Source organism: Symsagittifera roscoffensis, chromosome 8 (genome assembly GCF_963678635.1).
Source record: "Symsagittifera roscoffensis chromosome 8, txSymRosc1.1, whole genome shotgun sequence".
Taxonomy (NCBI): domain Eukaryota; kingdom Metazoa; phylum Xenacoelomorpha; order Acoela; family Convolutidae; genus Symsagittifera; species Symsagittifera roscoffensis.
Window position 1 is genome coordinate 42,595,395 of NC_087069.1, and position 26,862 is coordinate 42,622,256.

General features: G+C 36.3%; 1 protein-coding gene across 1 annotated transcript in view; it reads right to left on the reverse strand.

The window, feature by feature from the left end:
* The window catches only part of LOC134852859 (uncharacterized), a 79,799-nt gene extending 53,507 nt beyond the window's left edge, over nucleotides 1–26,292 (reverse strand). Inside the window, exons 1-6 of the mRNA XM_063868694.1 lie at nucleotides 25,596–26,292; nucleotides 18,457–18,605; nucleotides 17,974–18,140; nucleotides 8,073–8,204; nucleotides 7,554–7,699; nucleotides 6,755–6,957 (exon numbers count right to left, since the gene is read on the reverse strand). Of these exons, the coding sequence (XP_063724764.1) occupies nucleotides 6,755–6,957; nucleotides 7,554–7,699; nucleotides 8,073–8,204; nucleotides 17,974–18,140; nucleotides 18,457–18,605 (797 nt within the window). The 5' untranslated portion in view covers nucleotides 25,596–26,292. The remainder of the gene's footprint in view (nucleotides 1–6,754; nucleotides 6,958–7,553; nucleotides 7,700–8,072; nucleotides 8,205–17,973; nucleotides 18,141–18,456; nucleotides 18,606–25,595) is intronic.
* Between the last annotated feature and the right edge of the window lie 570 nt (nucleotides 26,293–26,862).

The following is a 26,862-nucleotide window of genomic DNA, read 5'->3' on the forward strand; positions in this document are numbered from 1 at the left end:
GTCCGGATCGGTACTGTTCTAGGGCCATTTTATTAATGTCTGCATCTTCGTCCGCGCTAATGTATTTAACCGAATGTTTGACTGGGCTGCCCAGTCTTTTAGGCCCCTGGTTTTTCGTGGATCGCTTACTACGCCTAACGCTCGCACTTCCTTGATCGTCTACGACTGAGTCGTCCGAAATTCCTGGCGGATATCCGTGTTCGCCTGCTGTCTCAGTTTGATTTTCCGTTCTGGATTTAATAATTTCGTCCGCCGTTCTTTGCAGACCTCTAGTTAACACTTGATCGGCGAGGCTTTGCCATTCTTCTTCTCCCATATCTTGTTTTTGGAACGCATTCAAGATTGAGCTCGGTGACGTGTCCCTTGTTATGCGATTCCTAGAGTGTCCATTTTTGTTGCTCGAACTGCCTGGACGATCAGCTTGATCCACATCTGATTGTTTTGGATCAGTGACTTCTTCTGCTGTTACAGCAGCTTTTTTTTTTCTTTACCCTTTGACTTAAGTGTTTGATCTCTTTTCTCCCGCGATTCCCCTACCGGGTTTAACGCCACCTTTCGGTCCCACTGTCTTTGGACCCCCGAGATTCGGTTTTGCTCGCTTTATCGCTAGGTTGAGTCCCCCTCCAACAGGTGTGTCCCGCGATGTTACGACAGTCTCGCTGTCTTGAAACAAGTCTTTTGCCTGTTCTCTCGGCCTTTTGCAGTCCTCCTCTTCCGATAACGTGTCCTTCAATAGCTCGTCATCTTTCTTCTGGTGTTTGCTCTTTGGTTCCTCTAATGGACTTTTCGCCTTCTCCTTTTGGTTTGTCCCTTCCTTGGGTGTCTTCGTAGGGGAACTCGGCAGCTTTACCAGATCACTTTTCCGGTATACTGCCCCTGCAGCTGTTGTCACTGTTTTTGGTGAATCGAAGGCAACCTTCCCCTTGAACGGTTTTGTCAGTGCCGCCCCACTTTTTCTTGTCTCGTCCCTGCGACTGAGGTTGTGGCTGTTCCACTCCGACCCCTTCGGTTTGTCCTCAACAAATCCCTTTTCCCATGAGTAAAGTAGCTCCTTTCGCAGCTCGGGGTCGATTGTACTCGTGGTGTCCACTAATTGAGAGAGGCTGGGTCCGTCATATCTACGCCGCTCTGCGTTCCAATTAGCGTTAGCCTCTAGCAAGTTCCGTAGAGTTCTTGCTCTGTTTCTCTCCTGTGACGACATACTGGCCTGTTTGAAGAGGGGACTGATATCCCTGCTCTTCTGCCCCTTTTTGACAATCTTTAGGGAATCCCGAGATTGGTCAATCCTCTTCTTGAGTTGGCTTGCAGTTAGTGCCGACCTCTCCAGATGCTGCTTATCTAAATTATCAGAGAATTCTACAAATTTATCTCGTATAATTTTAAACTCTGCCAAAATGTGCTTCAAACGGTGATTTCTGTATGGTTTTCTGTTTTATCCACCGCATGTCCCTATTGATCGTACTGAGACATAGTTTAATTGACTTTACATTTTCTTCCAGTAGCATCACCCCCAAACGCCTTTTTATGGTTTGAATTGTTCTTTCGACTAAACCACACCCACGGTGGTCGCCCACCGGACAAAACTTTTGTTCTATATTTTTTTTTGAGACAGAATTTTTTCATGGCTTTTCCTTTGAATCCAGAAAATTGGTCGGTTTTTATTGATTCTGGGATTCCGTGTGTATCTATGTACGACCGTAGAAATTTTATAGTGGATTTTCCCCCCGTTGATTTTGTTACTTTCACCGAAGGAAACTTCGAAAACCGATCAATCGCTGTTAGCAGGTAGATTTTCTTTCCTTTATAATCTTCTAAAGGTCCCGCGTAATCTAACTGAACCTCCTGCCCTGGCTGCGATAGCAGTGGCAGTGGTTGTGAAGAATTTTTCGGTAAAATATATTTTGCATTCTTACCATAGCGTGTACATTCTCTACATTCCTCCGCTAGGTTCACGATATCCTTGTGCATGTGGGGCCACCACAAATAATTTGACACGTCAATCATCGCCTCTTGCCCCGGATGTCCTCTATGAATGCGTTTCATAACTGCTTGACGGAGTTGGACTGGTACTACTATCCTATTGTCTACCAGAATGCAGTCATCGATTACTGATAGTTGATTCCACAGCGGATTCGTGTATGGGCCCATAAGTTCAAATCCTGCCCGATCCTTCCTCTCTATTACGCGACGTAATCGGTCCATCCACACATCCTCCCTAATGAGTTCAGCCAACAGCGTTTTCTCGAACAGTTTCGATAAACTGAAGCTCTCAACGTCTCCCATGTCTGCCACTGAGCTCTCCAACTGCGTTTGCCGTTTGTTAATCCTTCTCGAGGGTTGAACTTCGCTAACTTCTAGACCCAGATCGTCGTCCTCCGCTGTTAGATCCACTTCTATGATTGATTTAGTTGGTGAATTTCTTGGGCTGCTCGTGACCATCTGAGTGATCGCCTCTAGCTCTTTGATGTTTCCCGGAATCTCTTGATCTTTGCTGACCAGATCCCAAATGGATAGCAAGTTTTTTTGTTTCTTCCTCGTCTTGGTCCCATATTACTGGTCGTGCAGCACAGCTGTCTTCTTCAGAGCTGTCTGACCCCGCTCTTTCTAGTGTTCCTCTTCTTATCCGACACGTTCGATGGAAGGTAGTTTCGGTTATTTCTGCTTCCGTTAATTTATCGCTCTCCTCCTGTGTCCTACAGTCTGCGATCCTCACTGACTTTTTCTTCATTTTTCCGTCCTCCATTTCTTCTGAGATTAATTTTCTGTTTTTGACTAAATTGACCGACTGAACTCCTCTGTTGAAATTGACAAAAGTGTTCTGCTTCAACACGTTATTAATAGGCGAAAAATTTGAATTGTCACAGTTCTCGTTCCCGTCGAGCTTTGTTCGGTTTTTGACAGTTTTGTTGCTATGGCAACCACGCCTGGATTTTAGCAAATTGGCTTCTCTTTTCTGTTTTTGAGAATATTCTAGAACTTTTTCACTCTGACTTGTTACATCCGTATCATTCAGTCGACTGTATAAACAGTCGAGTGCTCTATGAAAGCACTCAATCGAAGTGACCACATATTTTTCATCCAATTTGGTTTCTGGCCAAGGTTCTCCGGTTGGTTCTCTAGATAGATAATCTACTATCCCCATATCCTTTCCCGGAATATGAACAATTTTGAATTGATAAGGCAGTAATCTGTCCACCCATCTCGTTAATCTTGATTGATATGTTTTGTTAGACCTGTTGCCTTCTAAGGCAGATGTTAATGCCTTATGATCAGTGACAATTACGAATTCTTTTCCTAATAAGTAATGTTTGAACCGATCAACTGCCCACACTATCGCTAACAAATCAAGCTCATTCGTAGAATACTTTTTTTCTTGATTATTCAGGTAGCGCGACGCGAATGAAATTGGAATCCATTCGTTCTTTTCTGTTTGTTGCTCTAAGGATGCCCCTAGTCCACTATGACTTGCATCACACTTGACGCGAGTATCCCTATTCGGGTCATAATAATTCAGTTTAGCAATATTTGCTACCGCTTGTTTGATTTCTTCGAATACCTCAGTATGTTCGGATCCCCAATCAAATTTTTTTACTGGGATTTTAATATTTTTCAATTTTTTCTTTTCATTTTCCTCACGCAATAATGGTCTAAGCTTGTCAGTCAAATTGGCTGCATTTGGTATAAACTTCGAAAGGTGATTAATACTACCTAGGAAGGATCTAAGTTGTTTAAGCGACTTTAGATGCTCTAACTTGAAAATAGCCTCCGTTTTCGTAATTTTCGGGGTAACCCCACTTTCTGAAAGTTTTTGTCCAAGCCAATTTACTTCTGTTTTGAAGAAATCACATTTTGACAGCTTCAGGGATAAGTTTTCCTTATCTAGCTTCATTAGAACGTCGGTAATTAGTTTTTCATGTTCTAGCTCCGATCCCTTTGAGACGATCAGTATGTCATCCAAGAAACAAAACGTATTCTTGGAAATATTTAACGTTCGATCCATTGCTTTTTGAAGTTCGGCTGGCATATCTGCCAACCCATAGAATCCCGTTAAAAATTTATATGTGTCTGTAGCTTTACCCCCTACGATGTTGAAATTACACTGTCTTGCAGTTTGCGGTGTCAACTTCAACTGACTATACGCATATTTCAAATCTAACACAGTGAAAAACAAAGTACCTGCTGTTTGTGCAGTTACTATCTGACTAACACCGTCTAATAGCTCCTCCACATTCGGCATCTGATACTTGTTTTTATATAATTGTCTGTTGATGGGCTTTGAAACCAGAGCCAATTTAATTGAATCATCTTTCTTCACTGTGATTACAATAGGGGCTATGAAACAATCACTGGTACACTTGTCTAGCCTCTGAATATGGCCTTCTAGTAGTAATTTTTCGATTTCTTTCTCGACTTTTCCTTGCACATGAATGGGTATCCTCCACCCCTTTTCTTGAATCGGGCAGAGAGGGTACTTGAACGTTGTATTTACTACATGATGTACTGATCGTCCTTCTCTGTCAAACAGTGGTTTGAAATCCTCGTAGAATTTTTCTTTCCATGGCCCCGACTGTTCGCACAGCATTATGTCAAATCGGGATTTTATCTTCGGGGCGGGTCTTTGTGTAGTGGTTATACCCACTTTATTTTGTAAATCTAGACCTAAAATACACCGTGACCTTCGTTCAGTTATCAGAAACGTGGCATCCGGAACTTCCCAGCCAGCGGACCGTATTTTTGCCTTCACAGCACCCAATATTGTTATTGGTTTTTTATTATAATTCACGAATTGTGCCGGTAAGTTCAATTTTTCGATCGGAGTAAACTGTATTTTCCCTGACGAGTCTAAGATCTGTTTCGCCACTGTCCAATTTATAAATGAAATTGGGCTTCCGGTGTCCACGGTCATATTTGTTATTTGGTTATCAATTCGGATTAGGGCTTTCAGTGATTTCATCCTTCCCGAAATTGGATCTTTCCGCATGTCGATCTTTTTCGTTTCGAGTTTGTTTACTCCATTGCTGTCACTGTTCTCTTTTACTTTCTCTTCGATGTATCGATTGATCATCTCTATCTGACTGTAATTTTGTTCAATTGCCATAACCTCGAATTCTTCGCACGAATCAAATGTTTGAATCAAGTTACATTTTTCTTCAGAACTTTCTGTATTCTCAGTTATTTCACTGACCTGTTGTGAACGACACATTCGAGCAAAATGGTTTAGTTTGTTACAGTTTTTAGATTGTTTTCCCATTGCCGCACAATTTTTCAAATGACCATCTACAAACGGTCTGCCAAACCTATTGCATTGTTTCCTATCATCTGCGTTATATTTACTCGATGTCGCCCTTCCTTCCGGCTGTTTCCGTCTATTTCTTTCACGATAGGGTTTTCTATTATTCTGATTCCTGTTTCCTACCACCAGAATCGGTTCCTGCTTGATTTTAATTTGAGACCCTGGTTGAGTTATTGTTTGAGCAGTACCCAGAGTGGACTTCTGAAACGCCTGTGTCGATTGTTTACTCTACTCGAATTTTATCGCACGTTTTAATACTTCTTCGGGAGGTAATGTTTCGAACGTGAGCGTGTCCTGCAATGCTGGACTTTGCATTTTAGAAATAAAGAGATCTCTGACTAACTCATCTTCTAAAGTGTCAAATGCCGATTTTGCTGCTTGAGCAGTTAGTGCGGCATGAAATGACTCCAACGATTCTCCCATTTCCTGCGATCTATTGAATAACTTGTAACGCTCATACATGATGCTCTGGCTTTTTTCAAATGTCTCCTTTGCTAACCTGGCCATGTCTTTAAATTGCATTTTAGAAATCTCCACATGTGGGTTTTTTTTGAACAAAGCGTTTCTTTCCTTCCGTCCCAAACGCAAGAAATAGTCTGGATACTAGTCTCTTTTGAACTTCATTGTAGTAAATATTGTGGCCCACTTTAGGTCCTCTTTCTCTCCTCTCTTCATTCTCGGCTGCTACTCGGTCTTTTAACAGTGTGTCCCGTGCATCTCTAGCTGCTGTTGCAGCAGCAGATTTGCCCTCTCTGGGTGTTTCTGGACGGGGTTCCGGTTCCTCCAACACTAGTTTAGGATCTTCCAGCATAACTTCTGGGTTGACATTTTCTTTTACAGTTACCGCCATCAGGAACTGATCGAATCATACTTTAAAATCCCAAGGTGGATCAGAGTTCGCTGTGGTCCAGTAAACAGGAATTCTCATGTCAGTTCTATTGTCCTGGGCTAAAAATCCTGCTGACTGCGCCATGTGATATTCCTAAACTGCGTGGCGTGTTGAGGAAATAATGTAATAAAAGATAAGGTTAATTTACTGTTCTTGATCTTGTCTTGTTGAAAAAGTTAGTAGCTGAGATTGGTTACTGTTTTATAGATTGAGATAATAAACACTGACCAATTCATTCATAACGTTTTAGCAACATCAAATGGCCTTGACCACTCTTATATAATAATAGCATAATGGATATAGTTAGCACATATGGTTACTGCAGATGCAGTAGTTAGCAAACTGTCCTCAAGGTTATGTACTGCGGATGCTGCAGTACCACAGCAGCATCCTACTCACATATAGCCTCTGTTCAAATTCGTTACCTGTATGTGAGTAGCTTTGAGCTTAAGTGGAATGGGTTTTCTACCATAAGTTATAGAAATTGAGCTTTTCTAGAACATTCTGTGCTTTTTCTTGTGTACTTTTCTAGAACTTTTCCTAGAATTTTCTAGAACATTCTGGGCAGTTACCTGTAAGTGAACAGGTTGAGTGGCATCCACCCCATACACATGAATGTGCTCATGAATGCGATCACCAGACTGAGAGTGATCTCCCCGTGGGAGAGGAGGGAGAACAAGTTGGAGGTCACCCCAGAAGGACAGCATCCCACCATCACCAAGTACATGCAGTTGGAGGGCGACAGGGAGAACAGTTTGCACAGCAGAAACGCCATCTGGGGAAACAGAAGAACAGTATTATGATTATTTTTTGACAACTTGGGACATCTTTTGACATTTTTTTATCCAACGACAATATTTTTGACAATTTTTTAATTAAAGTACTATATGTTTATCTGAGCAGAAATGCCCTCTTCAATTATATATATTAAAAAATTTTGCAATTCAGATTCTATTCACTTTAAAATTCAGAACATCTACATTAGAACAAACTCTCCTTGCGAGAACGCCGTGGAACTTTGCAGCCATCTGGAGAAATAGCGAAATAAAGAATTAGTCAAAGTTTGGCTCTTTCCTATTATAGCCCCTCCCACAGCAAACTATAGTCCCGCCAACACAATGGAAAACTCACAGGCTGGAGTATTGATAGAAGAATAAATTGTGTATCTTGGGTCTCTTCAACGTAACCCAGAACCCCAACCCCCATAAACTCTGAGAAAAACGTTCATGTTTAACCGCTGAACCGTTGAATTAGTCCTTTGTCCTTTATAGGTGAGGACATTCGTTCTTTCCCAGGTACCATAGGGGGATATAAGGGGTGGGAGCGGTAGTTACTATGGGGAGGGGGGGGGGCGTGGGAATCTCTACTCACGAATGGCTGTAGTATCATGTTTGTGATCTGAGCAGCCCCCACACAGCCTGGCCTCTGCATGAGGGTCTGCAGCTGACCCAGTTTCACCTCACTCCCCATCACTATCACACTCAAGTACACCAGGGCAATCGAACAGTAGTAGAGACCTACGTGTTCAATAGATATCGTTTTTTGGCTGTTTTCAACAAGGTTTGAGCTGTTTATAAGTGGTTATTGGTTGGTGGCTCATTTTCAAGGTTTAAAAAATTGATGTCTTGAAATTTGATGTCTTGAAAAGGTTGATTTTTTTTCAATGTTGCAAAGATTGAATTTAACAAAAAAAACTTGAGATAAATGTTCTTTTTTTGTTATTCCTGAATTTAAGGTCAAATTTAGTTGGTACATTTCTTGACTTTCATTTTTTAAAAGAAAACACTTTGATAAAAATATGGAATTGCGCTGCATTTAACTCGAACAAGCTTTAAAAAAAGTATCATAAAAACTGGAAAAAGAAGGCAGTTTCAGAAAAGAGTTAATGACCTTCGTCGATCCAAGTGACTCGTTTCACCACGGTCACTGTGAAGCCCCCTATGTCCGGCCTCTCCAGGGGCTGAAGGGGGGACTTGTCGTTGCTGTCTGGTTTTGTGAAGGTGAAGGACACTTGGGCAGTGCCTGGAAAAAATATAAGGGGTCAAAGGGTCAAAAGCGATGAAAAAGCCAAATACGGTCAAATATTACATAACTTCAACATGCAAAACAGCCACAAAAGGTCAAATTATGTCTCAAATTTGAATTGAGTCGTCAGGTCAACTAACTCTTTTTGCTTAAACTAAGTTAAAATCATAATAGTAATTTAGTTTTAAACCATTAAACTTCAAATTTAGTACTATAATTTCTGGTTAAGAAGTCCGATTGACCTTGCATGTACAACAGTAAAGAAACTTGTGATTAAAATTGACCTAACTGCTCTGCGGTTAATGTTTTATGCAATCCAAATAGCTATCGAAATTATTATTCAATTAGTCTATAAAATATTTGATACCCAATTCAGGAGTCTGATCATTTGTCGAGATGCATAGTCTGCAGCGTAACTTCTGTGAACAAATCTTTCTGCTAGCGAGGCTATCCAAACTCATAACCTCATATAAAAGTAATTTCTGGATTAAATAAACTTCATATGAAACAACGATGATGTCAGTGGTTTTTTTTCTTACAAATTTTATGATTGGCATAATTTCCGTTTTTCTACTTTTTCAGTATCGAGTTTATGCTGCAGAATATTTCCACTTGTTTTCCCATGTTGCCTTTCTCTTCACATTTTCCAAAAAAAAAGTTGCTTAAGTAATTGTTCCTTAAAAGGTTGCTTTCGTAACGAAAGTGAGCAGGGGCGGATCTAGGATTTTCTCGATAGGGGGTGGATTTTCAAAAAAACCTTTAGGTTGGTTAATTTTTAGGTTGGTCAATTTGATTTTCCGAGCGCTCCCCAAGCACACAAAGACGCTGTTTTGGCGACATTTTCTGCGCCGCAGGAAAAATTTTGAAAAACAGGCCAAAAAAACACGTTTTTTGGCCTGTTTTTGGAAAATTTTGATTTAAAAAATTGAGTTTATTGGGCGTCTGCCCCCCCCCCCTAAATCCGCCCCTGAAAGTAACAGAACTTTTGTACTCGCGTGATATTTTTCTTCAAACAATTTTTGTCTTTTATCCTTGCCATGATTTTTGACGGAATTTTTTTATATCAACCGAAAGGTATCGTTGTCCTGAGCTCAAATTTGAGAAGATATTCTACCTGTGACCAGTTTTTATAAAATTATGGGGGTTTAAAGATTGCCATTTTGGCCAATTTGGGACAATTAACTCGCGATATATTTCGCGCTATTAACGCGTAAGCGAAGATTTAACTCGTCTTAGAAATTGTTGCAAATTGGTTGCAGGAAGCTTATTTGCTTTAATTGTCTGTTACTAGGATCTAAATCTATCGCATTGCACTTTACATGGCGTGTGGGGGTATGATTTAAACAAACTGAGTTAGGACCGAGGTGGTTAACTCATAGAGTAATTTCGGATAGGGTACACCGTCTGCTCGTCACGCTATCTTATTTTCGGCCGGATAGATTCGTGCAACTTCTTAGTCTAATACCGATCCTAATCTTACTCTTATACTATCTAGTCTCAGGTTGTTTAACTAGTCTCTGCTAGGTTCAATAGATCTAGGGTATACTGGTTTATTGCGGCTGCTGAAGTGCTCGGGAGAGTCCAACTAATTTCTAAGTTAAATTCAAATCTCTCTGGTGCTGAAATTACAAGTAACTTCAGCACTTACAAATAAGTGGGTTGTTAGTTAGATGGATCATGATTGGTTAATATTAAATACTTTACATTGGTAAAATATCTAATTTATCCAATCATAAAATGTAGTTTAGATCAGGTTCCACCCATCCGGGTTTTACAGAGTTTTTTAGAATAGTTCTTCTGCAATTCGAAGGATGGATGATGGAAGTTGGTGTTTGGCGAACATCTTATTTCTTCTGTTTCCTTTTTGTTAAAGAAGTTCCAGGAAGCTGGAGTTAGAGACATAAGACGTTGTGTCTTCTAGTGACAACGACTAAGTCTTTGCCACAAACTCAAATCTGATTTCAGAATGGTTGGCTATGTCAGGTTTTTCTGTTCTGCGTGGAGGGGATGCCTGGTTACTCGGATCTGTACGTATACTTGAACATCGAGGTGGTCATTGGTCTAGTTCAATGAAGTCCTTTTCTGCGAAGTCAAGTCGTACTCTAAATCCTTTGAGTTGTGATTGTGAGTGGCATATCGATTGTGGTTGGTCATTCTCTCTCGAGTGTAGTGGGGTCGTTTTGTCTTTATATGTTCGTCCTTGGTGTTGTATTCTGATCTATGTATTGCATAATGTAATTTACATTTTATAAAACATTTATTAGTTTAATATTTTTTAATTATGATTTTAGTTAGTTGTTTTCACAAAAGCTTTTTGTTTTAGTTTGGTTATTTTGAAGAGTTACTCACACTTGAGTAGCTCTTATTAAAAATAGAGGTGTGGTCACAAAGCGTGGATGTAGCGCGGTGGGTTAGGCCGGCTATAGAGCATGCTCAGGACGTCCTTCCTGGTGGGTTAGGCCAGGAGTGGGAGTATGATTTCATGCGGTTTTTATGAGGGGTCCTGTTATGTGACAACGTTTTATGTTGGGTTTGTTGTGGTTTTTCTTATGTCTTGTTGGTTATGTCCTTTTTCCAAAAATCAAATTGTTTGTGGTATGGGTTTGTCTTTCGACTTTTTTGTGTTTTATTATTTCTTTCTTAGACTTTATAATAGTCTTCAAAAGAATAAATTATCCAGTTTTAAACTGGGTTAATCCGGTTTGGGTACCGTTGGTTTCCTTTTCTTAGTCATGCTGTTATTCTATGATTTGTGGTATTTAGTAAGCTGCGTTGGTTAGTTTTGTTTAATATATGATTCCTTTCCAACCGGGTTAAAGGAAAGTTTGAAACATGTTATTATATGTTAGAGTTGTTGAGTGTGAAAACTTGAAACTGAAATTCATTATTTTAAACAATTCTTCGTGGGCGAGCTGTGCGAGTGTGGATAGAATTTCTGTGCGAATGAATGATAATATCAAAAGGTTAGTACTGCATTTGCATTTATTTAATTTACTACATAGAATTTAGAAATTTACTGCTAGTCATGGGGGAATATTAAGATACAAATTTTCATCATAATTAGATTTACTGCTTGTGGGGGAAAATTTTAGAAATGAATTTACTGCATTGGTATTAAATTTATAAATTTATAAGTGTAAGAGATTAATAGAATTTTTGAAATCTGTTTGATGAAATTTGCGATTTTTATTTGTCTTTTGTGGTTTTTGTAGGTGATCGTCGGATGAAGGCTAAAAATCTAAAGAAAACATGAATAAAGTATGGTGAGTTTTTTAATATTTTAATTAGTTAGTAATATTCATTTAATTCATACTTACCTGTTAGTCGTCGGGGAAAAAACCGTGGGGGAAGATGTCGTGAATTAGTTCTGAAGTTGTTAGTAGTTTAGCTAAGATGCGGATGATATTTTTAGTCTGAAGCAGTGGCCAAAGCAATTGAAGTGCCTTAATAGTGGTTAGTTCTTCAGTGCCAACTGCAAACTCATAAGGTGTGTTTTGGATTAAGTTATATAATTTGTGATTGAATTTAGTGTTGTGGATGAATTCTAAAATTGGGATTTCTATAGGTTGTACAAACTCGTGCGGGATAAGGAAGGGTCGGGATTCTTCGGCGTTGAAGGTCTTGGTGATGGGACAGAAGATGTACATTTGGGTTATGGGATCATAATTGCGAAGAATACCATGAAGGTTAGTGTCTTTAATACAATATGTGAAATTTAGGAAAAATGGTGAAGTGTATTTGGAATTAATGAATTGAAAACGATGGTGTGGTTGTCTAGAGGGTGTGTGTAGGTCAAAGTGATTTTGGATGAAACGATAATAACTATATGTGTGGGTTTGTTTAGTGCGCAACATAATATCGTGTGAGCAGTGTAAATCTCTTTCGTGTGGTGCAAGGAAATGAAAGGTTAGTGAAAATATTTGGAAGCGTTCTTTAAAACTTTCGTATGCTTGTGTGTCTGTTAGTGCTTCTGAAATAATGTGATCAAACTTTCGGTCGAAGATGTTTAGTGTGAATGTATATGGTGTCTTGATGAAAAATTTCTCGGTAATTTGTGGATTAGCGAAGCGATCGTCGTCTAAGAATTGATCTTGGTTAGCTCTGATGATGTTGTGATCATAGTATTCGAGTGTATATTCGTTAGCTCTAGGTGCAGTGTGTGTTTTTAGTGATTTTTTATATCCAACGTAAGTAAATTGTCTAGCGGTTAGTGGTGTAGTGAGTCGATATAGCATGTCCGTATTTCGCTCTATATCGATGTGAGTGTTAGATAAAGGTAAGCAAAGAGGGTTAGTAAAATGATAATATGAGGTCCAAGAGAGGGTGGGCATTAAAACGTATTCATCTACAAAGTTGCGTGTTTCGTTAGTGTCGTGGGGGGTATTTAAGGTGTATTGTGGGAATGAGGGTAAAGTGATGGCTAAAAATTCTTTTGTGTTAGTATGCTTGGGGTGGTTGATGTATTCACGGGCTGTTCCTGGTTTTGCTGGGAAAGGATGGTTGGGGAACTTTCTTTTAAAAGTGCGGTAAGCTCTATTAGTGTTGAGTGAAGATTCAGTTGATGTGGATGATGGTGCTAATGATTCAGTATAATTTGAAGAGGGTGTAGGGGTAGGGGGGTTGGATGAATTTGTTGTGGAGGAGATTTGGTTTATGGTTGGGGTATTAAGGTGGTAGGGTTGTTGTTGAAGGGTAATAAAATTATCTAGCTCTGGGGAGATTCGGGGGGTGTCTGGAGAATGAGATGATTGGTCAGAATGGTATGAGGAGTAGGTTGGGGTAACTTGGGAAGCATAAGAGGGTGTGGGAGTGATTGGGTCAGGGTTATTGGATAATATGGGTTGAAAAGGGGGTTGAGAAAAATTAGAAGAGTTATGAAAATTATTGGATGGGGATGGTTCTGAGTCGGCAAATTCATCGGGGGTTTCAATATTCGGGTTATTGAGTTGTGAGATGGAATATAAAACTGAGATGTGTGAATTAGTGTCGGAATTCATGCCTGATGTTACATTACTAGATGGAAAATCGGGTGGCGGAAAAGCAAAAAGTGGTATTTTTGGGATTGGAGAGGTAAGATTGGTTGGGTGGGAATTTGATCGGTGTAGTGATCCAAGTTGGCGGCTCATCGTGGGCTAAAAAAATGATTATTTTGAGACTGAAAAGCGGTGGTATGGGGTTGTTCAATAATTTGTTCATAAGTATTATCATCTTGTGACTGGTGTGTCATTATATGTTGGATGGGACTTTGTGATGTGGTGAGTCGAAAATTTGGATTATGTGTGATGGCTAAATTTCGAAAATTTCGTGGGACTAGGGATAGTGGATGGTTATTTGGTAGGGCTGGTAATTGTGGTGCCGTTGGCGTTATGTCTACATTGTTATGTTCTTCGTCGTATGTATTTTGTCGTGTTGTTATTTTTGTGTTATATTCTTTTATTTGTGCGTCTAAAAGAATTTTGTTTATAGATGTAGAAAAGATTCCAAAAAATCCTGCAAATAGTATGCGTGCTACACTTGCTTGTCTGTTTACTTGTGTGTGTATAGCACATGTGTTGTAGATTCCTTTTAAAAGTGAGAAAAGAAATCCAATAAAGTTAAACATTGCGTATAAAATAGTCAATTTTTCTAAGATGTAGTAGGGCCATCCTAGAAAATCGAGGATCTCATTTTTGAGTGTAACAAAGCTAAAAATGTTAATTGGTGATATATCTTGGGGACGGTATTTTTCACCGTTTAGATATATATAATCTTTAATGTCTTTAAAATATCCGCTATAGTCTTGCGTGTAGATATCGGCAAATCCTGCGGTTTCTGCAAGTTTGCGTAAATTTTGGTCTATTGATTGTCTTTGTATAGTGTCCATTTGTGTTAATAATTCTTGGAATTGTTGTGTTCTAATGTGATGTTGAATATCTGATTTTGAATAGATTCCTATTGATTGTAAGTCTATATTTGGGTTTCGAGCAATAGCGCGAATGCTTTCTGGTGAAAATTTTTTGAGTGATTGCATTAATGTGGGATATGGTGTGAGAAGATAATATTTATTTTCATCAGGGTTTAGTTGTACTACATTGTGGCTGTTTTCTGATCCACATGGGACTGCGGTATCCCAGAAATAGGTTCTTCGTGAAAGTGTATCCACGAAATGTACTTTATTCTTATAAAAGATAGGGATTCTTTTATAACATCGTTTATCTTCAAAAACGTATAGTGGTGATACTTTTTTAGTACAAGTATAAAACCATAAGATGTTTCCTTCATAGTCTAAAAAATTTGATCTATTTCCAGATAATAAGTATCCTGCATAGGGTATTTTTAATACTGCTAGTGCAAGTGATTGTAATATTTGTGTTCGTTCTAATTCGCATAATTGGTGTAGTGTTTCTAATTCGGAGAGTGACATTTCTTGAAAAATTCGGCTAATTGTATAATCTAGTTTCATATCTAAATGAATATCATAGTGGATATTACCGAAATATGTAGTATTCATTAGTGATAATTCTTGTAAGCGTGTGCTTCTGGTGTCCTGAGGTTTTAGATGTCCACCAGGTTGTCCGTTGCTTTTTTGAAAATTAACTGGTATATAGGATGTTCCTTCGTTTAAAGGATGACCTGTGGCATATGGGTCGATTTTTATTTTTCCAGTGGTCATGTCGAATCCTTTTTCGTATTCAACTAATATTTCAGAGTATTGTGTTCTGTGAAGTGGATTCCTGTATTTACATGCAAGTTCTGTTTCTTGATATATTTGAAAACGTGTCAATTTGTTTTCTATATTGTCTATGTTTCTAAAATTAGAACTTAGTTTTCGTGATGGATGGACTTGTTCATATGGAATTGATTGTATAAAATATTTTTCGTGAAATTTTATCATACGAGCGTGTATTTTTGCTACTTGAAATGTTGTACATGTATCTTCGGGGAACCAAACAATTGTTGCTTGTGTTCTCGTTGTAGGGTCGCAATAACCTTGATCATTTTTACAAGGTAATCGGATTCCTTGATAGATCATTGTATTATCTGATAAATCTCGTGTTAGTTGTATTTTTTCGAGTTGTATTTTCCAATCAAAAAACATTATTTCTTGGTATCCTTCATTTTTTGTGTCTGCTTTGCAGTTTGATGGGTCATTTATACCAATGTGTGGTATCCAATGTTTATCGTGTAGGTCATAGGTTAATCGTCCGTGTGCGCCGTTATACGGGTATTTTTCGTCTAGTTTTATATGTCCTTGGTGTCTTTCAAGTTGTGATTGATGTACAGAGTCTGAAAAAACTTGAAAATTAACTAATTTTCTTTGGGAGTTTTTATTTTGTGTGATGTTTAGTCTTAGTAATTCATTTTTACAATCGTCGGGATTGAGATGTAAAAGACGTTCTATATTACTTTGATAGAATGATTCATGGTCAAGTCGGTTTTTGTTTCCATTCGAGACTTGTGAACAATGTACTTTCTTTTCGGAAAATGTTGCTGTGAATTTATAACCTGTAACTGTTGTTGCTCGGGCTTTTGAATAGAGTGTTGCTATTACATCTGTGGTTTCTATAGCTTGTGGTTCTGTTTCACATTGTGATACTTGATTTATTGCATATTTATGTAGTGTTTTTTGTTCATTTTCTTCACAATCGTAATGTGTTACTAATAAATCTTGTGGTCCTGTACGAGGGGAAGGGTTTATGTTTTGATTTGAGATTACTAGAAAAAGGAGTTGGAGAAAAATTAATAATTTTAGAATATACATGTGTATGATAATCCTGAGTATGGATTATAAAATGTAATGTAGCCAATTGTGTTTTTGGTATATCTGTCGTATTTGTATATTACTTCAGTAGTTATAAACGGTGGTGGTAGTGATTGAGCTGTTATATTAGGTGGATTTAATGGGTAGGGATGTTGGGTAATATTATTTAACTTAACTGTGATTTCAAACTTTAATTGTAAACTGTTTTGTTGGAGTATTTGAATATTGTGATCACGGATATCGTTGTGAATATCTTGGCGATATTGTAATCTATTAAGTGCCCAGTTATGAAGGCGGTTACTTTCTTGATGTTGTCCAAATAGTGGTGGAGGTGCTGTGAATGTATTCCAATCTAGTCTTAAAGGAATATTTATTGATGATTGTTCTCGATATCTGGCGTCGAGATTATTTGGAAAGTTTAAGTTAAAGGGTGGTGGTGAAAACTGGCTTATTGATGGTGTTGATGGTAGTGATAATGTTTCTGGTAGTGATGAGGATGTTGTTGTATCCGTAGAAATATCTATGGGGTCATTGATTAAATTTGGTTCACCTTGTGTAAATGAATGTGTAGTCCAATATGGTAGTCGCGATGCCTGGTTTGGGGGGTTAAAGGGATTTTCACGTATTTGCTCAGATGTTGGTGTTGAACCTAAGTAATCTGATGGTAGGCTTGAGGTGCTACGTTGTGAAAGAAGCGTAGGGGTTTCTGGTAATATACCAATGGGGTTTTCTGGAGTGTTTTGTGATGGGGATTGAGGTATATCAAAATGAACTCGGGGAGTTTGAAGATTTCTGTTTCGTCGAGGATGTATAATTTGTCTATTTATTTCGACTGTATTTTGGCTTTGACTAGAATTTCTTATTCTACTTAGTTCTTGTGGTAGTGTTGGGTATAGGTTATATGTTGGTTCGCTTAAAGGTGCTTGTCGTTGGACTGGTTCTAGTGGTTCTGATAAACGAGCATGTCGTTCTTCAAAAGTGTATGGATTGTCTTGAAAAGAAATTCGTGTAGATGTTTGAGGATTTTGAGTAGTTGAAGGTGGTGTTTGGTTATCTTGGGATGATGTCGGTGAAGACTGATGCTGTGACTGTTGGGTAGCAATTTTTGATGGTTTTTTGAATTATTACTTTAGTGAGAAATTTTGTGTTTATTATAATATTCTTCCAAAAAAAGAATTAGAAGGACTGTTGCTAGGGCAAATGTGAGGATTGCTTTCTTTATACATCTAGGATTTTCTCGATAGGGGGTGGATTTTCAAAAAAACCTTTAGGTTGGTTAATTTTTAGGTTGGTCAATTTGATTTTCCGAGCGCTCCCCAAGCACACAAAGACGCTGTTTTGGCGACATTTTCTGCGCCGCAGGAAAAATTTTGAAAAACAGGCCAAAAAAACACGTTTTTTGGCCTGTTTTTGGAAAATTTTGATTTAAAAAATTGAGTTTATTGGGCGTCTGCCCCCCCCCCCCCCCCCTAAATCCGCCCCTGAAAGTAACAGAACTTTTGTACTCGCGTGATATTTTTCTTCAAACAATTTTTGTCTTTTATCCTTGCCATGATTTTTGACGGAATTTTTTTATATCAACCGAAAGGTATCGTTGTCCTGAGCTCAAATTTGAGAAGATATTCTACCTGTGACCAGTTTTTATAAAATTATGGGGGTTTAAAGATTGCCATTTTGGCCAATTTGGGACAATTAACTCGCGATATATTTCGCGCTATTAACGCGTAAGCGAAGATTTAACTCGTCTTAGAAATTGTTGCAAATTGGTTGCAGGAAGCTTATTTGCTTTAATTGTCTGTTACTAGGATCTAAATCTATCGCATTGCACTTTACATGGCGTGTGGGGGTATGATTTAAACAAACTCAAAAACTTCGTATTTTTTTTTATCTTTTTTTCGATTTTTAAAATGAACACTGCTTCATAGACCTTAATAGACAGTCGGAACATTCAGGGCTTTGCCATGATACGAGCAGTATTGTTAGTATTTTCGATCCAGATATCAGTGATGTAATTATGCAACTTACCAATATTCTGAGTCCTGAATCTCACTCGGCTAAACTGCAACATAGTCACATTGGGAATAGCCGCCAGACTGAACTTCTGTGAACCCACCACAGACAACACTTCAAGGTCACTCACGTGAACAGACATGGTTACGTCACAAACCAGTCTGGTGTAGTTTAGACGCACTCTATTAAGTTCACAATTAGGTTTATTTTGTGACTTTCTTTCCAGTTTCAGCAATTTTATTTTTGATTAGTGTATTTTAATTTTTGGAAATTACGCGAAAAGTCTATTTTTGTTCCAAAAACTAAAAGCTGTCTAACAATTTTTGTAAACTTTTGATACAAAGGTCAGTTTTTTATACGATAATTGTCGCAAATTGCTGGTTTGTTTATTCCTCTTTCTAAAATCCTCTTTCTTGTAACGGAAACATTTTAGGAAAGAATTAAACTACAGAAGTTTAAATTAAGAATCACGGAAGCTAAGGAAACTGGAAACGATGCCTGAATTCTGTGTCTTCGGGAAGGGGGGCTAGAAATTGGGGCTGGATTTTGATGAGACCCACATTGCATTGGACGACCAGGGGACAGAATAGCAGAAGGCTGAATAATATCTTGATAAATATCAACACAACCATCGAAGAACAGCACATCTGAAACAGACAATTATAACAGACACTGAAATTTGTTGAGCAATTTTTGTGCTTTTTTCAATTTTACCACATTTGAGAAAGTATTCAAGGGAAAATAACATAGTTTAGCAAAAACGTAAAGAAGCACTTTGACCTTGCTAAAAATTGTTCGACAATTTTTAAAAACTTCTCTAAAAACATTGAAGGACACGAGCTATTCGGACGTTTTGTTACGTTACTAGACACTAAGTAAAAATTTAGCAATTAATTTAGCACACCGTTTTTGGGACAAGTTTCAAACTTTTTCTCCATTTTTTGAGAATTTCATCAATTTGAAAAATTTGAAGTCAAAAACTATTTCACTGACGTTACATCCAGGGTTTCTCCCTTTTACTAGCAGAATTATTGATTCTGTTTTTATGGACATCATTAATTTAATTGCTTTCGTTCAAAACACAGAGTTGTATGTCTACGAATAGTAAGATTTCAACCTAACGCTCTATTTCAAAACTAGGAGTTCAAAAATTAAGTTTTCTAAACGCTGATAGAGTCTACTTTTTGCAAGAAAGTTATCACATGTCTTTTTTTGATGAAATTGGCATGAAAGTTTACTTTGAGCAGTCTAGTCTTCGTTTTCAGCATTGATACCTTGTATAACTTGGTTTCGTGCCAATAATGAGATAGCCGCGACATAATGCTGATCACCAATCATTCCAAATTGAAGATTAGTGGGCAATTTGGATTTTATAATACGTTATTGAACGCTCAGTAAAAGTTTTGCACTTAGAATAATAATTTTGGAACAAAATCGAAAAGAACACTTTTTTTTTCATTTCTTACAAAAATTTCATCACATATATATTTTTTTTAAATGAAAACTATTTCATAGAGGTTAAAAGGCATTAGGAACATCCAGTTTTTTGTCCTCATAAGAGCAGTCTTGTTATTTTTTTTCTACAAAATGATCGATTGCGATTGTTTCAATCAATTGACAAGAAAAATTATGTATGTCTATAACAATAAATTTTTAACTCAATGCTATAGAGCAAATTTAATCACTGAAATTTTAAGTTATTTTCATCAAACTGCGACTTGATTGTTTTTAATTGATTCGATTGAAATGAAAAAAAAAAGATTGTCTGCCAACATTAAGTCACAATACTCACGATCAGTTTTTCATTTAAAAAAAAAGGTTTTTGGGTTTTTTGAATAAAACTTAATTCGGATTTCGTTTATTTTGTAAAGATTAGATTAATTTCAAAATATTTAAAAGTTATCGAGCAAAGTTTCGCTGAAAAAAAAATCGAACAATTTTGTGACGTAAACAATTTTAGTAAAATTAGAGATTCATTAGCTTCAAAAAACTTTCTGTAACAAAAAAGAATAGCCCATATCACATCAATCTGTTCAAAGTCTCAGAAAAAACACAGAAAAAAACACTTCTTTGAAAAACACCGTAAAAATCAGAGTATGAGTATAGTTAAGGTTAATAAAAATTGACTCGAATCGGAAAAATAAAAACAACACTTTAACGAAGTAGATAGTCTGTTCGAAAAACACGTTTGTTGAAAAATTTCAATTCAAAGAAAGCAAAACCAAAGTGAGTAACAATTGGAAATTATTAATTGTTCCGACCATTGAAAATGCAGGTGTGTTTTGGTTTTTTTTGTTTATCACGCAAAATCAGGTGCCATTGATAATCATCGGTCAGGGTTGAGTGATATAAAACATTAGAGCCTTTTTGATCGTTATTCGAATTATTTTTATAAAAATTACAAAAATAATCCCCGTTTTGAGAAAAACCGCTTTAAAATTTTTGACGTTTCGTCTATTTTTGAGAGAAAAGTGATCGAGTAACGTTCGTTATGTATGAAAATTACCAATTTAGGCTAAAAGTTGACCTTTTTTTCCAAAAAAATATGGTTTTGGATGCCTTCTGTAGCGCTTCTCTGGCAAAGAAAAAATCGAAAATTTTTGAAATTTTAGAGCAAAAAATTGGAGAAAAATAGAATTTTTTTTTGGTTTATTTATTTTTTGAAGGCAATTGTAGTTGCTTATGCCTAATTCAATAAATTTCCACGCGTTTGTATAGCTTTATCATCACACGACATTCAAGAAAAGACACTAACTTGCAAAGTAAAACTCTGAGGTTGTGGTCTGAACATTATGTGCTACTGGCATAGCAACCGTCTGTCCTTGCTTAACATATGTACCTATTTAACATGTGTACTGAATCATAACACTAATAAAAGTAGTTTCCAAACAGTTAGGTTTCAATTCACTAGATCTTAAAAAATAAAAAAATTTTAACAAAAACAATTTGAATGATTTTTCATTACGAGGCCAAACTGTGCATTTTGAGAACTGTAAGCGGCTTCCACAAGGACGCTCCTTTTGTTCTGTCTTTTTCTTCCATCATTCCGACAAAATTTTAACATGTTTAAAGACTTGTGTTTGGAATCCAGGAACATACAGACACAATGTTGTGCGCCTATCCAGTGCACAAACTGGCCTCGTAATGTTAGATGAAAAAAAAAATTCCCTCAAAAAATTATATAAACTTTTTAGAATTTTAAAAAGGGGCCATTTCTTGTTTTCAAATGATTCCACTTCTCTTAAAAACTTACGACTTCAAAACTGGATTTGGTAGAACCCAACTTCAATCATTTTGGAAAGATTGCGGAGCCGGATTATAGCGCCGCTTAAACGTTAGTAACACTAAATCTAAGACTCATTTATCCTAAATTGCAATTTTCAGATCCATCTAACTTTAAGAAAAACGATCAAGGTGGTAATTTATATCAATTTTGGACGGAAATTTCTAGCTTCTCAGATTATCTAAGAAACTCCAGTCAAAAATGGTTATTTCGAAATTAAAAAAAAGCTAAACAAAAAATTTGTCTGATGAAAAGAAAACATGATAAAACCCCACCGAGCTCAAATTTCCCGTGACAAAATGGATCATATGGGTGAAATCAACTAACGTTTTCCTTAAAAATCAAATTTATCATATTGGACTGATTTTAAAGAACAAACCTGTATTCTGAATTAAAATCTGAAACAGAAATAATATCTGCAAATGTTACTGGACTATAACAAAATAGGTTTAAATGAAACTATTGATTTCGCTCTTGTGCTTTTCAGATCAGCAGTATGCCGTTGTATGAATTGGTAACAAGTGTCATTTGACAGCAAATGCATCAACTATTTTTTTTAATAAGAATGAATTTCAGTGAAAGTCGTAGCAGCTAAAAACTACTCTGCTATACTTCGAAGATGGCGAACAGCTTGAAACCATTTAGTACATGAGAAATAAAATAAATTATGCGCAGTCGTCCTTTGTGTTTTTTGGCTGAAATTGGATTGCCTGAAAGCTTTTTGAAGAATCTTTGAAGTTATAAATGATCACATAAAAAGTCAGTGAGATCAAGTGGGGACGATAAGTGGAGACGAGAAAAAGCAAGAAAAAGAATTTTTATCAGTCTTATAAGAGGTTTTTTCAATTGAGGTTTTTTTTGCAAATAAGTTTCGGCGATCGAAACAAAAATTTTGGCGGAATTTTTCTGCCGTAAAAATGTTGAATTTTTTTTTGCTTTGTATTAAAACGTTTTTTTAGCTCGCATTCAGTTTTTAGTTGAAACATTGGGTCTTAAATTTTTGATCTATTTTGCAATTTTCCCATTATGGTATCTATTACAAATGTCCGCCCCTCTAAATAAAAGTAGTAAACTTGCATTAGAGTTTACTTTTGAGAATTCTAATACTTTAGAATTCTCAATAGAAAACTCTAGTGCAAATTTACTGCTTTGATTTATAGGGGCGGACATTCTTTAGTAGACACAACAGGTGGGATCGTTAAATAGATCCATATGTAAGACCCTATAGTTTAACTAAAAATGATTGGATTTGAAAACTAATTTCGATACAACGTATCAGTGTTTTTCTTGTGGCAGGAAACGGAAATTCGCCAAAATTTTTGCATGGATCACCGAAACTGATCTAAAAAATAAGCGATCTCACTGGTCAATAATTATTTCCACTAAACAAGCTCCCATATTTCAGTTTTCTTAAGTTTTGTAGTTGAACAATGCTTTTTTGTTTTCTAATTTGTTCCGACTGACTTTTGTTTACCGATATATCGGTATACTGATTTACAACCAAATCATTAGAGATTGATTTCAGGCGACGTACTAGATGCCAATTTTAAAGTCTAGTTCTAAGCAATGCGTGAAGAAGATAACTTTTAAGAAAAACAAAGAAAAAGTTCAAATGAAACATGGGTAGCCGACCAAATTTCATAAGAAGAGAATGTTTTGATGTTTTTTTGTTTTTGCCTTAATTTTTTTTTTCGGAGAAAGGGCATTTAATTGGATTGAAAAATGCACAGATGAAGAATATCATTAGACTTCTTTAATTTTAAAACTGTTTTGAGAATGAATTTGAAGGTTAGCTACGTCTTAGTTATGAGCCATTAGCCTACGCCTTAGTTTCTTGCCGTCACTAGAAGGTTGTCAGGACAAAACCGTCTCAGAAACAATGTCTTATTTTATTGCTTATTAAACTCTTAGGAGTATATTTGTTTTAAAAATAGAGACGTTTTGTGCGTCTTTTAACCAACAAGAAGAAGTTCGTTTATAATGTAGTAGTTTGGATTTAAGTTAGCTTTACAAAAAATTCCCAGTTTTTTTTTGAAATTTATAGTGGCGAAAAATTGAACTGATTATTCAACACTTAACATCCAATTTTCGAGCCTAAAGTATAGCTGGCGAGTTAATCTAATTCTAAATTTGTTTCATTGGAGGCAGTTTTTTGGTCCAAAAAGTTTTAATTAATTTTTTTCTGATAAAATCAAAACATCACAATTTAAAACTAGATTGGACCTTGAAAATTTCTGAAAGTAGACGAGAACACCTTCTGCTTTTGAAAGTTATGATCTTATTATTTTTGAATGGAGTTTTTTAAGTTCAAAGGAATAAAAAGTTATAAAGTTTGAAACTTTATTTTTTAGTCAATTTAGATAATTTTTGATCCAATATTTAAAAAAAAGACAAAAGTTGGTGCTCGGTGTGGCCTTGATTTCTATGCAAAAATGTCGTGTTTTTAGCAAGTCATTTTTGGAGGGAGTTTCTAACTCTTTCTGAAAATTGATAACACCCTGATTTGGAAATGAAAAATTATTTGGATATATTGGGACAATCTAATGAGCTTTTAATTTTTATTTTTATTCGGAGTAAAAATCTCTGCTCATTAATGGTTTTAAACTAAACTAAGGCAACCTAATGGCTTTTGTTTAATTATTACTAGACGCCAAAAAAATTTTGTACCTTATACATTAAAACGCCAAACTGTGCACTGAATATGCGCAAGGTTTGGCGTTTGTAGGTGCGTTTCATGTATAGATAGATACATTGAAACCAATTTTTTTCGTTATTGTTCCGACTTTCGATACGAAAGTAACGGAATATTTGTGCTCGGGGTGGGTTTTTTTTTTCTCCAGACAAATTTCGACTTTTTAACTAGCCATTTTTGACGGAATTTTTTTATATCATTCGAAAGGTATTGTTGTCTTGAGCTCAAATTTGAAAAGATATTTCACCTGTGATCATTTTTCGTAAAGTTATGGGGGTTTAAAGATTGGATTGCCATTTTGGCCAATTTGGGACAATTAACGCGCGATATATTTCGCGCTATTAACGCGTAAGCAGCGGAGAGTTATTCCGTCTTAAAATCGTTCCAAATTGGTTAAAACAAGCTTATTTGCCATAATTGATTGGTTACAAGGAGCTAAATCTATCTATTTGTACTTTAAATGGCGTGTGGGGTGATGATTTTATAAAAAAAAATTCAAATTTAAAAAAAAATTTTTTTAAATTTTATTACATTTAATTTTTTAATGTTATTACTGCTCCATAAAACCTTAAAAGGCAGTCGGAACATTCAGGGCTTCGCCCTGATACGAGCAGTCTTGTTGTAATTGTGTCTTAGATTTTACAAATGAGCAAAAATAGCTTGTTGTTTTTGATTCGATAAACTTAAGCGGATTCCGCAAAGTGCAGTAGATTTCGCCAAATTGTAAATTGTAAGGTCATGATGTGAGTGGATTCCGCAAACTTTAAGCGGACTCCGCCAATGTAGGCGGATCCGGCAAAATTGGAATTAATAATGTAAAGGATTTATTTTTGTTTTTGAATTCCGGAAACTGTTGTAGATTCCGCAAAATATGTTCCGGATTTCGCAAAATTGGCTGCTTTGGGATCAAATCAAAATAGCCGTTTTGTGTATTCCTTTACAAATATGTTTTCAGCCTGTTTTTGAATGCACTTACAATTCACAAAGTACACCATTTGGCCTCGTAATGCATAGCGTTGTAGTAGTCTGAACGGTGTTGAGGTTTTCATACAAAAATCTGAAAAGGCTTCAAAGTTTTTGCCAATCTACTCGATTTGAAAACTGCTAAACTGGCTAGTTCAAAATAATGTAATGCGGCATATTTTTTCAGTGCTTATAACAGATGAACAGCTATTTAATCTTCCCTCAGAACTTGTTCACAAGTAAATTGAAGCATGCTATTTTATCTTACTATTACGTCATCAGGCGCTAAAATCAGGGAAGGATTCATGAGGGGGCGGATGCCCCTCTTTAACAGGGATTCAACACAAAGGCATTTATTGTGCTTAAAAGGGCGCAAGAAATCAATTAGGTCTATCGAAAAGTCTTACATCTGCCCTTGGCTAAAATATTCATATTGTAATTTTCATAGCTTTTGAGGTGAAATTTTTCAAAAAAATAGTAAGAAAAAATCAATTGTTATTTTTTCCGTAAACTTCATTATTTTAAATTAATTTTCTAAAACATTTTATCAAAAAAAAATCTCTTAGATTTTAAGTCGGAATAATCAAGCATTTGCCTTGTTATGAGTAGTTTTGATGAAAATTAATCTCATTTTAACAAATTACTTCTTTTTATTTACAAGGAAGTGAGAACCTGGAAAGAGCCTAACATTCTGCTTACCTTATTAACGCCTCTTTCAATCCAATAATATAAGCTTGGCAGGCTTAAAACTCATTATTCAGCTATAATATAATCTGGTTCAATTTCTCTTGATAAAAGCTTCAAATTTTTTAAATAGAAATATCGATTAGAGCGAAAATTTCTGGCCAAACTTGTTGTCTGGCTAAACTTGTTGTCTGGCTAAACTTGTGGTCTAGCCTTACTTTCTGTGCAAACTTTTTGAAGTTTCAATGTTTGAAAGAAACATAAATTTCAAAACCGGACAGAAACCTTCAACGTAGGGTTTATTTTCAGATTTTTCGTGTTTATTGTAAATTCCAGGAGCCGGAACTTCCTTGGGATTTCTCAAAACACGCTGTTATGATTAATTTCGCTATAAATTTCAACAGAATATAAGTTAGTTAAAACTTTATATTAACGGATCAGTTCGGCAATAAATAACTTGAAGTTTTTTTTCTAGACGGTAATGACGTTCCCAGATTTTTGACACCAAAGTGCGTATGGAGTTATATACTAGTTTAAAAGATTTTCAATAAAGTTGCAATCTACAAGAAATAAATTTGTAATCTATGGTAGGGTATTTGACTGTTTTTTGGGTTAATCCGAAAAGTTCAGGTGATTTGATTGATTGAAATTTACACCAAATAACTAAACTCAGTATAAATGAGAATCGGTTACTCTAAAAGACGTCAATACAGCTCGTGTAACGGATAAATAAAATACAACACCACCTCTGGAGATTCCAGTTTCCTCGCCCGGAGAGTTTATTCTGATAATACATGGGCTGGGTACTTGCAGATTATTTAATGGAACAATGCAAATCGCAGAATTCTTTTTTCTTGAAAAGTTTTCTACAAAAAAATTTTCTGTTCTTCTTCGTAAAATATTAGCGTGTTATTTTTTTTCACAAAAAATTCGGTTAATTGTTATTGTTAGAAAATTGGATTACTTTTTGAAAAAAATTCATTCACTTGTTTTTTTCACTATGAAATATAAAAAAAATTTAAATGTGAAGAAATTGCGTTGCTAAGTTCACTTTAATGTTTTTCTGTTTTGGTTTCCACAACAAAGTTTGCCGGCTGCACTCATGCGGTTGCGTGAACAATAAATTCGCCTTTCTCAACGTTCGGCTAAGTCGCATTAAGACCCAGCATAGTTCATTTTGTCCGGTGGGTTTTTGGCTGAAATTTGGTTGTTCAATTATTGTTTTACTTCAAGCGAATTTAACGCTCTTCTAAGCAATGTCACTCAAACAATGCTATCTAAA